The following is an 18710-nucleotide window of genomic DNA, read 5'->3' as shown; positions in this document are numbered from 1 at the left end:
CTTGTGTTTATGATCTGCTACTATTTATGTTTTCCTCAAACAACTTCTGATTCTTCCTGATCCAAATTTATCTGTGCAGTCATCTGTATAGTCCATTATTCATCTGTCCCATTCATGTATCCACATAGTTTGCCTTAGCTACTCCCTGAGGAAGCTAGTCCACATTCACACCACACTCTGGATATAGAAGTATCTTCTGAATTGTAAACTTGATTCTCAGTTTCCTGATTGTCCTATTCTACAATTTTGTTCTCCAAACCAGAAACAATTTCTCCTTTAAAAACTTCCTATAGAGCAAGATTTCCCAACCTGGCGTCCACAGACCTCTCAATTAAAGAAATTGGTCCAGGGCATTAGAAAGGTTGGAAGCCCTAGCTGCAGAGCATCCCTCAGATGACAATGTAGAGAGCCAGCCTATTTATTTTTACTGCAACACGCACAGAATAGTGGCCGGCGGTGTAGTCGCATACACACCGAAATTCGAGGCAAGTGGTCCTGGGTTCGAATCCAGCCCGCTCCTTGCACACTGTCCATCCATGCTGGGTAAACGAACGATCACTAAAGAAACAGCAAGGTTGCCGCTTGATGCACCACCAGACACAGAAAGGAACAACAACACGCAGAATGGAAGCATTTGCGGAGAGATATAAAGTCGATATTTCAGGCCAAGTTCCTTCAACAGGACCTGCTGAGTTCCTCCAGAGTTGATCTAGAATTCCAGTATCTGCATAATCCCTTGTGTCTTTATTTACTTTTGCTTGCTGGGCATAATTATCTGGTTAATTTATTTGACTTGCAAATTGTTATTTAAACAGTTTTTCTTGTGTCACAACAACAATTACAGAGGGGTTCCCAAAATGATATACATTCACAACTATCTAAGATCATCTCACTGAAGATCCTCAATAGCTAACACAGACAACGATAAAATTCCTCTGTACACTCATTTCCTTAGAGAGACTGAGGGACAAGTGAGATGACAGGAGCATCACTAAGGAAGGCTGAGAAGAGAAAGTGCTTCAGAATCATTGTGAGGGGTTCAGTGAGAGGATTTCACTGGAGTTAGAGGATGAATTGTAGCTGGGTTTTAAAGAAAATTTTGGGTGGATCAAAGGACGGGGATTGTGGTAGGGGCGCTGGAGGGAAGTTACAAAGGGATACACAGGGATGTGATTGGTCATTGGATGGAGTGGATGATAAACTGGCCAGACCGATAAAGGGGCTTGAGTCCAGGCAAGTGGAGAACATTCAGGTTAGTCAATGACTTGGCGCTAGGCAGATAGTGTGGAGGTGATCTTGTTGATGTTCTATGTGGCTGGTTACAGGTCTCAATGATGAGAGACGATGTAAGACAGAAATCATGTTGGGTTCACAGGAACTTGGCAGGCAATGGGAAGGAGATAGTTTAATTTGTAATTGTGAGAATTTAAGGAATTAAGTCTAGATGAAGAAGACACCTTGGACTCTAGGGCAGCAGGCTTGTGGGATGCAGCTCATCACTTTCGGCTAAAGGAGGCATATTACCCTGAAATTAAGAACTGCCACAGCATTTGCCAATGCCCAGTACGCATGGTTTGATGGGTGACATCAAACAAACCTTATATTTGAATTGAAATCATTGTGCATAGCCAACAGCCCCAGAAAGCAAACTGACTCTTCCTCCAATTTAGAATGGCTCACAAGCCCCAAAATGTGGACATCCAACTTCATGTCTTTTGTATAACGTAGCAACTAGAATTGCACAAGGACTCAATGCAGTGTAAATATGCTTGTTACAAATATAGCTTAACCACTCTACTTTTCAATGTTATCCTTTGAAAAATAACCCCTGGTTTGCTTTTGTCCTTGACCTTACTGAACTGGTCTACAAGTTATATTGACTTGTGCATTAACACTCCCAAAGCTGTTGTTTCTCCATACCATTAAGAAACTTAATTTCTGTGTAATATGATACCTCCATGTTCTGACCCAAATACTTTAAATGTAGCCCCCCTGGCCACTCTCAGGGTCGCTCGGCTCGCTGTCGTCTAGGGAAACAGCCTCGGCCCCGCCAAACTGGATAATTCGTTTGTGTGGATGCTGTGTGAGGTACCCCACTCCGCCCAAATAACAGACAATACACCAGACGCAATTAAATGATTTACAGTTTATAGATATTACTGGAACTATATAATTAAAAGAGAATAAAATATAAAAGGAAAATAAAAGGCGCCACACTTATCAAAGTTCAATCTCTTCGTGCACAAAAACCGTTGGAGCTCAAGGACCTTCTTCTTCACCCTGCGACCCCCTCGGACCACCTCGGCCGGCCGCCTGGGACCAACAACGGTGGTCGACCAGACGCTCCACACGAGTCCGTCTCCGTCTCCTCGCCGAATGTCCCGCTCGGGGTCCGACCCCGTTAGCGGACTCACAGCACCTGGTCCATCCTCTGTCTCGCTCTCCCGCCTTCTGCCCCCAAACCCCCTCTCAAACAGTATCTTCAAATACACCAAAACCATAACAACTATCCCAATTGGTTAATAGCACCCCCTTATCACCCTCTAAACCACAATAAGCTGCTAGCGCAAACTTTCTCAGCGTTAAAGCACAATAAAGCTGCATTCCCCAGATTGACATAACAAAAACGCCATTTTAATTGGCCTCCGCAGTAACATAAAAATCGAAACCCCCTTACACTCTCCCCCCACCAAATAAAGTCATGTCCTCATGACTTCTAAATAACTCGCCACCCAGTCCTACAGACACACAACACACACATACACAGATACACACAGTGACAGTGCTCCCTAAACAGTGGACCTTACTCCCGTCCCACGGGCGCTAAATAGGCCAACCTATCTGGGAGCTTCTTAACCCTCTGAGACCTCCGTACCCCCTCACCTAAACCCAAAAGGCTCAGATACTACTAGGGATACCTCGGGCCTGCTTGCCAGTTCCTCTCTCACTCAGGCCACCACTACAGCTCGGAGCCCCCAGTCCCGTGTCCAGGGCCCCGCCTCTCCTCCTTCCCAATCCTGCCGCAACTCAGACTGCCCACAGCTAGCCCTCCCCACTACACCTGACTCAGTGGGAGAAGGGCCAAAGGTCTCTTCCTCAATCACGGGGAATTTAGCGAAAGGCAGCATGTTCCACATGTGCAGCACATCATCCTTCGAATCCGTATCCTTCCTCATTCCCTCGATCGATAGCTGCTGGTTAAGTTTCTCCAAACTGGAACATTTAGTCGGGGCTACCCCTTCAGCCTCCTGCAGTCGAGACGTCAGCTTCTTCGGGGACTCCTTCAACTCTCGTCACAGCCTCAGCAGTTCTGACTCAGGGTTCCTGGCCACCTCAATCTGGGACGCAGTTACCCCACCAGCTTCTTCCACCCTGACCTGAAAAGCAGCAGTTAAAGGATGTTCAGCCTCCGGTTGTTTCTTCCTGAGGGCGTCTTCCAGGTCAACTTTCAGTTTTTCCACTTCGTTTAAACTCGCGATAGTCATTTTCAGGTTCCTTTCAAGCGTCCGCCTCCTTTTTTCGAGATCTGTCCTCCATTTCTTTACCTCCTCGGGAGTGTAGTCAAACTCCCCTCCCTGGGCTGTCGGTTTTCTGCTGACCTTAGTCAGAACACTTCCTTGATCTTCCTCAACTTGTAAATCTTCCAATCTGTTCTGAATGGACGTCTTGAGTTTCTGCTGATCCCTTCGAAGGTGGGTCATTGTTTCTTCTCGCTGGATTAATTCGTCAGTATATGACCGCAGTGCGGTGCAAATCCCCTCTCTTCCCTGTGTCTCATTCAGATTGACGACCTGGGTTTCCATCCCCCGGTCCACCACCGTCTGTCCGAACACCAGGAAGTTCAACTGGTATGTCGGGTCATTTTCCTCACATTGAACCAAACTCCTCCGGCCAAAAACTCCTCCACATTTGACACTTCGCTTCGGTCGCCTGGGCTCAGCCACTCGCCTCGCCTCATAGTCCCCCCAGGCGAATCCAAGCTCTAGGCGGTCATTCACATACGTCAAAACTCCACACACCTTCACTTCCCCCATGGTCTTCCTCATGCCCCGCAGGAAGGATGCAGGGGCTCCGGATATGCCCTTGGGCATCTTTCCGGATCGGAAGAATCCTAGGGAACTAGTAAAGGCCATCTTCGGCTCAAAAGCCGCACTCCTCAGGATCTGGCAACATCCACCCCTCAGATGCAGCACATTAAACCACGTCTCATCATCCACACACACGCTGCCTTCATCTTCCACGCCGCTAGGGTCCAGTTGCCGCGACCTCTCTCTCACTGAGGTGTCTTCAGCGGTCAACTCCCCTCCCTCGTGGTGGTTCAGAGCATCTACTAAGAGGGTCTCACCCTCAGCTACTTTCCCCAAGCCGTACCACCGCCGGGTCTCGTTTAAATTCGGTACTGGCTCAGGGCTGCTACACACGTCCTCAGAAGCAACTCGACCTACTGGGTGCCCAGACAATGCCCCCATGAACTCCAGGGTCATTAACCAATCATCGTCTTCTGGATAACTACTGCCACTAGTACCCAAAGTCTCCGGTGCCCTTGCGGTTGTCAAGGATAAATGCTTCAGACACCGGTTGTAAAACGAACTGTACAACAACTTGATCTGTGCCCCGGGGTCGAGGATAGCTTTAGCATCGCTTCCCTCTATCCATAGCGACACCCTGGGGCATGGCCCCTCTAAGCCTTCAGGAATAGGGTCTTTTCCTTTCGGAAGTTCATCGGTATGTTGCTGGGAATGTGCTTCCCCAGAGACCCGAAGCCGTTCCCCCACTGGGCCCGACACCTAAGTTTCCCGACACCTCTCTGATCAGCTGAACAACTGATCCCCTGAAATGATCCCCCTGGTACTACAAGCAATTTAGCCGCCCTCCTCGCCAGAGAAGACACACTGAAAACTTTCCCCCCTCTTTCAAATAACTGACAGCTGTCACTACGGTGTAAGTGAACCTGACAGCTTCAACACTGTCACCAGCCCGCCTACTCAAACTTTCAACCAATCCCTGTCGTTCTCCCACAACCAAGCGCTGCCACTCATCTAACAACTGAGAAATCCACTCCGCCCACGTCTCACGCGCCTCCGCCCCTCCTGGGGTGGACACTATCCCCAGTGCCAGGCGGAGCCTGCCAGAGCTAGAACATTTGTTCGCAGACTCTACCTCCAAATCAGACCACTCTTTCCTCTCTCTCCCAACTGCATGGACAGTCCCTAGTGCCACCTCCAACTCGTCAATGCTAGTCTGAACTCGAACAAAGACCGCACCCACAACGCATACAGCAATCAACAGCAAATAACCCACAGAGACACACATTACAGATTTAAACAGGGCACTCACACAGCATACCAACAGACTCAAGCATCCCGGACGAGCCCCCACAATGTAGCCCCCCTGGCCACTCTCAGGGTCGCTCGGCTCGCTGTCGTCTAGGGAAACAGCCTCGGCCCCGCCAAACTGGATAATTCGTTTGTGTGGATGCTGTGTGAGGTACCCCACCCCGCCCAAATAACAGACAATACACCAGACGCAATTAAATGATTTACAGTTTATAGATATTACTGGAACTATATAATTAAAAGAGAATAAAATATAAAAGGAAAATAAAAGGCGCCACACTTATCAAAGTTCAATCTCTTCGTGCACAAAAACCGTTGGAGCTCAAGGACCTTCTTCTTCACCCTGTGATCCCCTCGGACCACCTCGACCGGCCGCCTGGGACCAACAACGTTAGCGGACTCACAGCACCTGGTCCATCCTCTGTCTCTCTCTCCCGCCTTCTGCCCCCAAACCCCCTCGCAAACAGTATCTTCAAATACACCAAAACCATAACAACTATCCCAATTGGTTAATAGCACCCTCTTATCACCCTCTAAACCACAATAAGCTGCTAGCGCAAACTTTCTCAGCGTTAAAGCACAATAAAGCTGCATTCCCCAGATTGACATAACAAAAACGCCATTTTAATTGGCCTCCGCAGTAACATAAAAATCGAAACCCCCTTACATAAACAACATTTGTCCATGCTCATATGAGAAGTACAGTCTATGTCTATTCCCCTGATAGGTTTCATTAATCTATTAGGGGGCATCTTATCAAAGGCTTTTTGAAGCTTCAAATACATTTTCATTGTCTATTCTTTACCACACAGTGGCCAAAATCTCCAGAAGTTTGCTTAAGCAAGACTTTCCCCTTTGGTTCCCCATCATTTTGTTGATAACTTCCAAATGACTCTCTATTTTCTCTTAACAAAGGTCCATTTATATTTCTTGCTACCAGGGTAAAGCTGACTGACCTGGGGTCCTTGTATGGATCTCATCGCCTTTGTAGACAATGTCAGCTTTGCACCAGTCTTCTCCTAGTATCTCAGTTTAGCTTATGGTTGATTAACTATAAATCCACAGCTTTAGTATTGCAACATTATGTAGAAGTTGAAAAAAGCATTAATCAAAAATAGTTTATGTAAGCACTTGTAAAAATTAAAAAAATATAAAAAAAATACTCAATTGTAGATTTGTCTAGGATTTGTTTTTTTTTACTGGTATGGATTAACTGAACAAAGAGGGTGTGGTATATCTCCCCTGCTAGTACAAAGGTTGTTCTGAACACTGACCTGTGATCCTCGGTAAGCACGCTTATGATCCCATTCAGAGTGCGAAAGGATCTGAAAGAAACAAAAGTGGCGCTTAGCAGAGTGTTAATGGCAGCAGTGTACACACAAATGAATAAGCACCATATTGCTGCTACTTATTAACTACAAAGACATAGAACATTTTAACAGGCCCTTCAGCCCACAATGTTACACCAACCTTTTAATGTACTCTAACAGCAATCTAATCATACCTCCTACATAGCTCTCCATTTTTAAAAAATCACCCACATGCCTATGTAGAACACCTCTAATTTAGACAAGGACTACAAAATATGACACATTTCTGCATTTTCTCATAATAGCAATGCTTTCATGGATATTTCAGTAAGATTCTGCAATTTATTGCTTTATTGGCGATGTTAGCCTATTTGAAGCAAGTAAGAGGAACTACAGGAAATCATAAGAGGTATTCATTCAACCACAAAAATGGGAGATAAGTTTATTATAAAGTGCTTATAAAATAAGAAGTGTGTTTATTACATATATATTGTCAAATAGGATATAAAACATCATAAAATACACTCAATGCCACTTTATTAGGTACACATTTATATCTGCTCATTAATGCAAATATCTAATCAGCCAATCACATGGTAGCAAGTCAATGCATAAAAGCTTGCAGACATGGTCAAGAGATTCAGATTTGTTCAGACTAAACATCAGAATGGAGAAAACATTTTATCCAAGTGGCTTTGACCGTGAAATGATTGTTGGTGCCAGACAGGGTGGTTTGAGTATCTCAGAGGCTGTCTCTAGAGTTTTCAGAAAACGGTGTGAAAAATATCATCTGGTGAATGGCAGTTCTATGGATGAAACCACTTTGCTAACGAGAGAGGTCAGAGGAGAATGGCCAGACTGGTTCAAGCTGACAGGAAGGTGACAGTAACTCAAATAACCACACGTTACATAAGTGGTGTGCAGAAGAGCATCTCTAACAGACAACACACAGAATCTTGACATGGATGGGCTACAGCAGCAGCAGACCACAACAGGTTCCACTCCTGAGGCCACTTTGCTATGTACATACCTACACTGAGACTAAGTTACGTGTTTATTAAATGTTTATTAGATGATGCACCCGGTATAGGAATAATGGAAAATAAAAACATGTTTTTTGCATAGAATTGACAATGGAGCACTGGATCTTCCATGTGCTGAATTGAGTTAATATTTAAATGCAGTAAAAGGAATATTTGCCCTTTGATGGTTTGTCAGCTGAACTTGTAATCATAATTTGGTAACGCAACAGTGATCAAGCCAGAATTGCTAAATTGTTCAAATTAGATGGCATTACACTCCACCTGAGTGCACCAGATAACCGCGCGGCTTATTTGAGCCACTGCGTGAACAAGGTGTGCTGTCGCCTTGTGCATTCAGTCTGTGGGAAATCTGAGGGTAGAATCATTCTGTGCTGCATAAACAAACCCTGAACTTTGCTGTACAAATCATATAAAAATAATATCCTGCAGTGATGTCAGGCTGTAATTTTATTTCAGAGTTTAAGGTCAGATAACGGTTACTTACAACATCATCATCTAAATGCTTTGATGAGATTACAGCTTTGCAATCACGATTACTGTCAGTTAGCCATTATTCTCAACATAAATCTTTTCATTCCAGCCTAACCTGGCCCTGAAACAGTGTCATAAAACACCTACCCTTTTGGAGATCTTTTTGATAGGAGGATAAATGCTTTTGTCAAACAGGTTGCACACTAACTTGGAGCTAATTGCAAGTCCTCATCAAATTCAATTTATTGAGCCTGCCACTGGCCTCTAGATTAAATCACCAGCAATAGCAAAGGAGAGCCTGAAGAGAACAAAGAAAGTGAGAAGGCATTTGTACACTGTCCCATACTTGTCTCCCTCCCTCCCTCCCTCTATGCATGTAGTTTGGTCAAAGATGTGCCTTTAGACCAGATGAGGAGGAGTTTCTTTAGCCAACGGTGGGGAATCTGTGGAATTCATTTCCTTAGATGGCTGTGGAGACCAAGTCATTGGGTATATTTAAAGCAGAGATTGATAGGTCCTTGACGGTGTCAAAGGTTACAGGGAGAAGTCAGGAGAATTGGTTGAGAGAAATAATAAATTAGTTACGATCAAATGGCGATGCAGACTCGATGGGCTGAATGGCCTCATTCTGCTTCTATGCCTTATGGTCATAACCTTCAGACATCCCAAAGAACCTTAGGAACTTTGAATCTTACAAATTCAGGAGAATGTTACAACACTCACAAATACCTCACAAACACTGAAGTGTTCAAAGACCAAATAGTATTGTCTTAAAATAAAGTAATTCAGAAATGAATACTGCCCAGTACAAATTTTCTTGAAAAAGTACAAAACAGTCTTCTATCTGCACCCTTGGTGATCAGATCAATATCTCTCCTGAGAAGGTAGTGTTCTGGACAAGAGTCATCCCTACATTTGTGCTCCAGCTCTGGACTGAACCCACAAAGTGAAGGCAGAGGAAGATTCCTAGCACTATTGCAGGAATTTGTTCTGAGATCCTTTCACTACATTCTATCGGTGTAACAACACACATCAAAGTCGCTGGTGAACGCAGGAGGCCAGGCAGCATCTCTAGGAAGAGGTACAGTCGACGCTTCAGGCCGAGACCCTTCGTCAGGACTAACTGAAGGAAGAGTGAGTAAGAGATTCTATCGGTGTCATTGCTTTGAAAGTAAAATTTGATAACTTAAGCTGATTAATTTACATCTGTTCCATGAAATTAATTTTGCTTTTGCTAAACATAACAGAAGAGGAATTCCTTCCTTCAGGAAAAATGAAAAACAGGTTTAATTGGTTTTGCCAAATTGTGAACACTATGGAATAAACATGACATACATGTGCAATTTAGACAGGCTAAAATTCAAGGGATTTATTTATTTATTTGTTTGTTTGTTTGTTGATTCATGTAGAGATACAGCATGGTAACAGGCCTTTCTGGCACATGAGCATATGCTGCCTAATTATACCCGTGTTACCAATCAACCTACTAATCTCTATGTCTTTGGAACATAGGAGGAAATCAGAACACCCAGAGGAAACACATGCAGTCATGGAAAGTACACACAAACTCATTATAGACAACAGTGGAATTCAACCCGGGTCACTGGTACTCTAATAGCATTACGCTAACCATTGTGCTACTGTGCCGCACAAGATAAGAGAGTTTCTTTTATCCTGAGTGGCTGAGGAAATTAGATCCATTTCCTATTGGTTTTAGAAGAATAAAGGGACTGAGCAAAGGAACAATGGAAAACAGTTCTGGAACATTTGAAAAGCAAAACAATTGCTGATCTTGGAAACCTGAAATAGAAATAGAAGAGGCCAAGGATGCTCTGCAGGTCAGACAGATAGAAACAGAACTGATGGTTTAGGTCAATGAGCTTTCAACAGGTACAGTTAACGTCAGAGAAATGTATACAATATACATCCTGAAATACTTCTTCATCAGAGCAGTGGAATCTGAAACAATAATTTAAAAAACAACAATAGGAATTTCAGTACCAATAAGGCTTGCTGAGAAGGAATATTATGGACATAGAAGAAGGCAGTCATGAGAAGGATGTGGGATCATGAGCTCAGTGCAGCTTCAAACTGTCGGTTCAAAATACACGGTTGGTTCATTCAGATGGAGAATGGCCAAAGAAGGGGAATGGATCATGTCTTGGAAATGGAGTCTGTGACAGGAACAAAAGAGACAATGATTTTAGTTTTCTGCAATACTTGACTCGACAATATATCCAGTCGTGAATGTGGAATGGGCAGACTGAGAAAGTAGAGACAGAGGAGATGTCAAAACGAAGCGTAGGAAACATGATCTGAAGGTGTCATTATCCATGAGTTAGATGAGCTGACTGAAGAGAGGGACTTGAAGAAGAAATCAAAATGAAAGTTTTCATCATACTGTGAAGTAGTAGCAGTGGACACTCAGCGCAGTATGATATAAAAGTAAACACGTTAGCAAAAATAAGGCATACACCGTTGTGGGAAAGCACCTTGATGGTTTCTTTGGTCAAATGATTTTATATGAACAAAAGAAACAGAAGCAGGAGAAGGACATTTGGTCCATTGGGTCTACTCTATCGCTCAACACCAATACCTTTCAATTGCTCACCAATACACTGAGTGGCCACTTTATTAGGTACATCTGTACACTTGTTTGGTAATTCAAATAGCTAATCAGTCAATCATGTGGCAGCAACTCAATGCATGAAAGCATGCAGTTATTCAGGCCAAACATTAGAATGGGGAAGAAATGTGATGTAAATGACCCTGCCCGTGGAATGTTTGTGGGTGCCAGATGGGGTGGTTTGATAATCTCAGAAACTGCTGATCTCCTGGGACTAACACTCACAGCAGTCTCCAGAGTTTACAGCGAGTCATGTGAAAAACAGAAATCATCCAATGAGCAGCAGTTCTGTGGGTGAAAATGCCTCGTTAATGAGAGAAACCAGAAAAGAATGGCCAGACTGTTTCAAACTGACAGGAAGGTAAAATAACTCAAAAAAGCACTTCTGCTTCCTTCTTCAAAGATGTTAGTCAGGTACACCATGAGAAGATTGCTCACTGGTATATGTTCATTTTTGCCTTGCAAAGTCTGAAAGCTGATGAACCTGGATGATACTGGCTTCAATAATGTTTGATAGTATATAGACAAGGATGGCCCATGCTTTTGGCAAGTCAGTAATATGGAAAGCCGATTATTGCCATCTCCATTGCTCCTCACTTAGATGTAGCTGTGATTGTAAAGGATATTTGATGCTGTCCATGAATCAAAATTACCAGCAGGGGTGGCTGGTAAGAGAATTGTTCCAGCAACTCAGTATTTTCTCTCCCCTGAGACATATGAAGTCCAGAAAGCTGTCACCATGTCATAGGACACTCATTGCTTTAGAAACTTTGTGCATCATTTGAGTGACTGTGTTCCAGCACCATCAATCAAAGTTCACCCTTGGCCATTCCATGCACAGCCACAAGGGAAAGAGGTAGAAGGCATACTAACTACCCAGAGTTGCCACAAATAGAGTCAGAAGCCAAAACAATCTAGAACTACACAAATGCACGATGGTAAAGCAAAACATTCCTTTCATAATGTGCAAATCTGGGACAGAGTGGGGGCAGCAATGACCATGGGAAGGAAAACAAGGAGAGGTAATTGGCTATATGAATTCCTGCTTGATCCATCACAGGAAAAGCCCTTCCCACCACTGAGCACATCTACAAGGAGCATTGCCACACTCAGCATCCAGGCCATGCTCTCTTCTCGCTGCTGCCATCAGGCAGGACATACCGGAACTTTAGGTCCCAAACCACCAGGTCAGGAATAGTTATTACCCTTCAATGATCAGGCTCCTGAACCATTGTGGTTAACCTAACACGCCTCAACTTTAAACTGATTCCACAACCTATGGACTAACTTTCAAGGACTCTACAACTCACATTCCCAGTATTATTTATTATTATTATTATTATTTGTATTTGCACAGATTGTCTTCTTCAGCACATTGGTTTTTGTGTGTAGTTTCTCATTGATTCTATTGTATTTCTTTGTTCTACAAGAAAATAAATCTCAGAATAGCATATGGTGACATCTATGTACTTTGAAATAAAGTTACTTTGACGCTGCATTCATTAAATTACAGAGAAAAAGGCTGATGGACAACGAGCTTCATATTCCTTTCTGTTTCCTGATTGCCCTCAGTTGTGTGGCCAGCTGATCCAATACACATCGCCTTACATTTTACAATCAGTGAGAAAGGAAAGTGCTTGCTGTTGATCTGAAAGAAAGATTCCCAGAAAGACCTAGAAACTTTCGAGGCCATCAATCACCTCTTTTCTGATGTGAGGCATTGAGGCATTAGCTACAACTAGGACTTGGCACTGGCAGATATGATACCATCATGTAGGCTGAGTAGTCAATCAAATTGCTGAATTCTTGCAATCAGAAAGCTATGAAGTAAAACACACCAAGCATGAGACTCTTCATCTTGCACCAGGCCATATTGCGATCTCCTGGACTCAATATTGATTTTTTTTTACTTCAGTTAACTTGCTCGTTCATTCTGTCTAAAGCAGACCTGGCCGCTTTTGGCTGTCATCATTTTGACTCACCTTTTCTTATTTTATTTTTTGCAGACTGGTCTGCTGGTCATGGCACACGACTTCACAACACATTACATGGACAAAGAAGCTTAAAGCGTTGTTAATTACACCATTAACTCACTTTGGTCTCACCTTTTCAGAAATATTCCCTTTTGTTTTGTCCATCCTCCCCCAAGTCCACCAACACACTCACTCTTCCACAGAAAGCCGACTTGTTTTTCTCTTTCACTTTGTGCTTCTGAAAGATTAACTGTTTTCCCTCCACCGATGTTGCCTCACTTGTTGAATGTTTACAGCACTTTCTGTCTTTATTTCAGATTTCCAGCAACCTTTTTATTATTTTCACAACAAAAAACAAAATTTTTTGAAAGAATTCGCAGGAATTAAGATTAACATGTGGAAAATTACAGTAGAAGTACAACTGCAAATAATCAATAATGATTTTGAAATATTTACTCGAGAAAATTCCAATAGACACAAAAAAAATTTTGTATGACCGAACAAGTTAGGCGTCACGGTAACGTAGTGGTTAGCACAATGTTATCAAGGCTCAGGGCATTCCAGAGTTCCGAGCTTAATTCCGGCACGGGTCTGTAAGGAGTCTGAATGTCCTCCCCTTGGAATGTTTGGGTCTTCCCCTGGTGTGTACAGGTTAGAAGGTTAATTGTTCATTGTAAATTGTGCGTGATTAGGTTAGGGTTAATCTGGTTTCTCAGGGCTGCATGGCATGGCTCGGCTCGAAGGGCGGGAAGGACCTACTCAATGTTGTATTGCTAAATAAAATAAGTTGCTAATTATTTCCCAGTCCAACATTAAATACCCACAAACACCTTGTGGATCAAACACAAAACACAACATTTTAAAGGCTCCTTTACCATCAAAAGTTCAGAAATCAGAAATATTTCCTTTTCTCTCCCATTCCTCTCCCAACTTCCCTTTACTGACAATTAACTCACTCTTGTAATTTGCACTGTTCTGATAAAAGTCCTTTGATCTGAAACATTACCCCCTTCTATTTCCACAGATGCTACCTGACCTGTTGAATGTTTCCAGCTTGTTCTGTTTCTAGTTTGTTTCAGGAATACCTTAATTTCTCACCAGTTCACTGGACAACAGTGAAAAGCAGGTCTCCCTGCCTGGAATCAGAGAGGCTTGGGCATTAGATTCTGGATTTCCACATTATATGTGCAGTTACATCAGTCGCTGTCACATTTCTTCCCTCGCAGTAATCAGAGCACCGACAATCTTGCAAAATACTCACTGGAAATTCTGGATCATTACAATGCCAGAACATCCCCTTCTCTACCATTTCTTAAGGAAACTGCATCCCTCTTTGGCACAGACAGGAACTCCAGACCCAGCTTCTTCCAGTTGCTTCCAATCCAAAGATTGTTACCTTGATGTGGAGGCAATTATTACAACAAAAAGCTGTGTTCTTTTTAACATTGGAGTTTTAAGGAAGGCAGTCCAGAGAATCATGGGAACAGTCTGTTCCAATTCTCTGCTGTCACTTTGCCACATTATCCACTTGGGACATTCTACACTGTGGCTGCTGCAAACGCGATCTGCCAATTCTTTTGTAATATGGCTTTGCTTTCCTATCCAATGCTTTATGCTTCATTATTTCCAACTGAAACTTTATCCTTTCTTGTAGAGATATTTGCTGATGCATCTGTGTCCTTAGGCTGCCAGTCACCTTGTGTAGACAACTTCTAGGTACTGGATCCACCTCCATCTTGACCTTCTCACACTTGTAACTCCATCCTTCATTTTTACCATCTTGGTCTCCCTATTCCCACCCTTAAACTAGACAGCACAAATTCAAATGTCAAAATCCAGCTGGCAACCATCATCTTGCGCAGCAATAGTTTGATTTGGACAAAAGACAATTGGAAAATCTTCAAGGTGGTAAAGAAACTAATCCACCCGACCCTCTGACAAAATATGTTCAGTCTTCCTGGACTGAACGCTAAAAAAACTCAGAACATTAATTGCTAACCACAAGGACTAGTCTGGTCTGGGAAGTAAATACACATGCACTCAATAGAGTGTCAGTCCCAAAGGAAAGAGGCATGCCTTATGTGAAGTGTGAGGTGGAGATTAGGATGTAACATTGTACTCCCAATACTCTGACTCATTGTCCTTTTAGTCCCATGCTGTGACTGATGGGATGTGAGGAAGTCAAGCCCTTTCCCTGCACTCTCAATTGTCTCCTGTTAAAACTTACAGAAGAGAATATGTAGAATTTCAGGGAACTGTTTTAAGGAAGAAAAAGGGGAAAAAGCATTTTTGAAGTTTGTTTGCTGTTGTTGTCTTGGGAAGGCAGCATTCTATTTGTTCTTAGCAAGGTCCCATAAACAGCAATTTGGCAACATCCAGATAATCTACAACTGAAACTATTGCATTCTTTCACTGGCATCTTCAATGCCAAGTCACAAACTTCAATGCTTTGCCTTTACTATCTCCCTCTGGTCTAGAGTTAAACATTCTCAGTCTGGATTTCAATTAAACTCATCCCTCCCTCTCTTGGCCTTTCAATCATCCCTCAAATTTAGCTGTTCTACCACTGGCTGTCAAGGCTCTGTGCTCTATAATTCCCTTCTTTTGCATCAACCTTACTGCATTTTCTTTCTTCTCCAGGATACCCCTTAAAAACTGCCTCTTTGGCTTAGCCCTTTGCTTACTAAATGTCAGATTTTATTTGAGAAAGTGTCCACAAAACATCTTGAAACGCTTTGCTTTGTTATGGGTGCTACTTCAGTACAAATTTATGTTGTTGCCTTGGGAGCAAATGCAACTCTTTCAATGTTCCACAATTTATAGAAGTGCTTATTCTATTCATGCGTTAATATAAAGTCTTGCTGTACTTTCATCTTCTCCAGGACACAGGAGAAGTCAACACATATGCAAAGATTCAAAGCCAATGAGCTGCCTCCCACTAGTAATATAAATTACCGACAATCAGTCTCTTCCTCTGGTAAACGGCGCGAAGTGGAGACAACTTTCCGGTTAAATAACTGCAAGCAACATCAGCTTTACATGGTCAGACCTTTTATTCTTGGATCAGCTTCCTGTAGGATTGGGACCGTTTGGAATAAATAATATCTAACCACTGCCTGTCCTAAGCACACTTCACAATGTGTGTGGAAGATCACGAACAAAAGGATTGTTGGAATTTGTGTCAGTAGTTAAAAAATAAACTCTCCAAATAAAATAGATAAACATCAAAAAGTGCCTTGTTGTGAAAAAAAACAATGGTTTCTTAACTAGTATTCAGGGAAGCTAAATGTGATTTTGGTTCAGCATGCATGAGACTCCTGTCCTACACCAATATGGCTGTTGCCTCAAGTGACCAAACAAGCCAGTCTCCACTCAGTTCTATTGAAGGACTGCAACTAAAAGCCAACCACCAAATTAAGGATGGGCAATATATGCTGACTTTACACTCTGAAGATCAAAGTATAAACAAAAAATGAAGTGGGACTTCTAACGTTTGAAGAGTTACAGTGAGCCTGCACATTCCCAAGCATGGTCAGAAATCTGCATTTGCCCTAGGCACCCTTGGCCATAACTAAAACGTCTATTGTCAGGAACATCTATAATTTGTGTGAGGGTAAAGGGCGCCTTTCAGCAGATGGTGATATTGCACGGAGGAGAGAATATTTGGCTCTGTATATATCTTAGCTGGGAGATCATGATACTGATATAAAATCAAGAGCCTTCATGTCCTTCACCTCCTCCAGACAGCACAATGTGCTTGGGTGTCTTTTTAAAGCAGCTGCCATATCTCAGGAACAGCAGGAACCTCTGTGCACTCTGCTGTCCCCTAGTGCTCAGGCAACAGTCTCCACTGTATGTCTACCATCTGCGGTCCACCCAGAGGAACAGAAATCCTTTTCTGTTGACACTCCTGCTATGGAAACCAATTGCTATATGCCACAACACTCCATTTAACTCACACCTCGTTCTTACCTGAAACTGGGCTGGAGATTCTGTCCATAGTCAACAGAAGCTGGAGTAATCTAAAATTACTGCAACATGGTATCCTTGCTCCAGTGCTCTTGCATTTGCAACAGCGCTTAACACTGTTTTTAGGTGGGTTTTGTCAAGAGAAAACACGTCATTAGCCCAGAAGCAAGATGATTGCTGTCGTACCTGACCTGCTGTTGTATTATCCGTTTTATTCTGTAACTCACCACTGTAAGTTGTTATTGAACCAGGAACAGTACAGTACAGTACAGGTCCTTCAGCCTATGATGTTGTGCAATAGATGACTGCTCTATACACCGTCCTTACACATCTGGAGAAGAAGGATGCTTATGTGAGAATGCTGTTCTTGGACTACAGTTCAGCATTCGACACTATAGTTCTATCCAGACTCGACAAGAAGCTCAGGGACCTCGGCCTTGACCCTTGCAGCTGGATCCTGGACTTCCTGTCAGATCGCCAGCAGGTTGTAAGAGTGGGTACCCTCACCTTCAACCCTCTGACTCTCAATACAGGAGCCCCTCAGGGCTGCGTACTGAGTCCCCTCCTTTACTCCCTGAATACCCATGTCTGTATCGCCACCCACAGCTCCAATCTGCTAATTAAGTTTGCCAACGACACTACATTGATTGGCCTTATCTCAAATAATAACAAGGTGGCCTACAGGGAAGAAGTCATTTCTCTGACACAGTGGTGTCAAGAAAACAACTTCTTCCTCAATAACGCAAAAACAAAGGAGCTGGTTGTGGATTACAGGAGGAATCGAGATGGGCTAATCCCTATTGACATCAATGGATCTGGGGTTAAGAGAGTAAACAGCTTTAAGTTCCTCGGCATCCACATCACCAAGGATCTCACATAGTCTGTACACACCAGCTGTGTGGTGAAAAAGGTAGAACGGAGCCTCTTTCACCTCAGGTGGTTGAAGAAATTTGGTATGGGCCCCCAAATCCTAAGAACTTTCTACAGGGGCACAATTGAGAGCATCCTGACAGGCTGCATCACTGCCTGGTATGGTAACTATACCTCCCTTAATCACAGGGCTCTGCAGGGAGTGGTGCGGACAGCCCAGCACATCTGTAGTTGTAAACTTCCCATGATTCAGGACACGTACAAAGACAGGCCTGTAGGATCAATGGGGACCCAAGTCACCCCAACCACAATCTATTCCAGATGCTACCATCCAAGAAACAGTACCACAGTGTAAAAGCCAGGACCAACAGGCTCCTGGACAGCTTCTTCCACCAGGCCATCGGACTGATTAACTCACGCTGATTTGAATGTACTCTATATTACATTAACTGTGCTATTTATTATAAATTACTATGATTGCACATTTAGATGGGGATGTAACCTAAAGATTTTTACTCATATATGCGAACGATGTAAGAAATAAAGTCAATTTAATTCAATTCAACCCTTTAATCTACCCTAAAATGAAGCTAACCCATCCCTGCTACATACTCCTCCATTTCTTCATCATCCACGTGTCTCCCTAAGAGTTTATTAAATGCCCCTAATGCATCTGCTTCTACCACCATGATTGGCAGCACATTCTATGCACCCATATTCTCTGTGTATAAAACCTACATCTAACATTCCCCCTATACTTTCCTCAAATCACTTTAAAATTATGTCCCTCATGTTAACCATTTCTACCATGGGAAAAAGCCGCTATCTACTTACTTAATTTCTTGTCATCTATCAAGTCACCTCTTGTCCTCCTTCACTCCAGAGAGAAATGTCCTAGTCTTCCTCAGAAGACTTGCTCTTTAATCAAGATCAAGTTTATTGCCATCTGATTGTACATATATACAAACAAACAAAGCAACGTTCCTCCTGACCATGGTATACCCACAAAACATATCAGACACAGCACCTAGAAGAAAATATTAAATAAATACTGTATGTTAATAATATATAATTCAAAATGAATGTAGTCCGCAGCACAGATAAACAGTGAA

At 42.9% G+C, this 18710-nt stretch overlaps 1 protein-coding gene across 5 annotated transcripts in view; it reads right to left on the bottom strand.

Moving 5' to 3' along the window:
* pde3a (phosphodiesterase 3A, cGMP-inhibited) overlaps positions 1–18710 on the bottom strand; it is a 538978-nt gene that overhangs the window by 286875 nt on the left and 233393 nt on the right. For 2 of the 5 annotated variants that reach the window (XM_072241233.1, XM_072241234.1), the window contains exon 2: positions 6611–6661. The exons of 1 other annotated variant lie outside the window; for it this stretch is intronic. In XM_072241233.1, the coding sequence (XP_072097334.1) occupies positions 6611–6661 (51 nt within the window). Of the gene's footprint in view, positions 1–6610; positions 6662–12891; positions 13089–14020; positions 14199–18710 lie in introns of those variants that run through there. 2 more of the 5 variants (XM_072241236.1, XM_072241239.1) reach the window with 2 other exon arrangements.

The sequence above is a fragment of the Mobula birostris genome, chromosome 23 (genome assembly GCF_030028105.1).
Source record: "Mobula birostris isolate sMobBir1 chromosome 23, sMobBir1.hap1, whole genome shotgun sequence".
NCBI lineage: Eukaryota > Metazoa > Chordata > Chondrichthyes > Myliobatiformes > Myliobatidae > Mobula > Mobula birostris.
The sequence above is the reverse complement of the archived record's forward strand: the minus strand, read 5'-3'. Positions and strand labels throughout refer to the sequence as shown.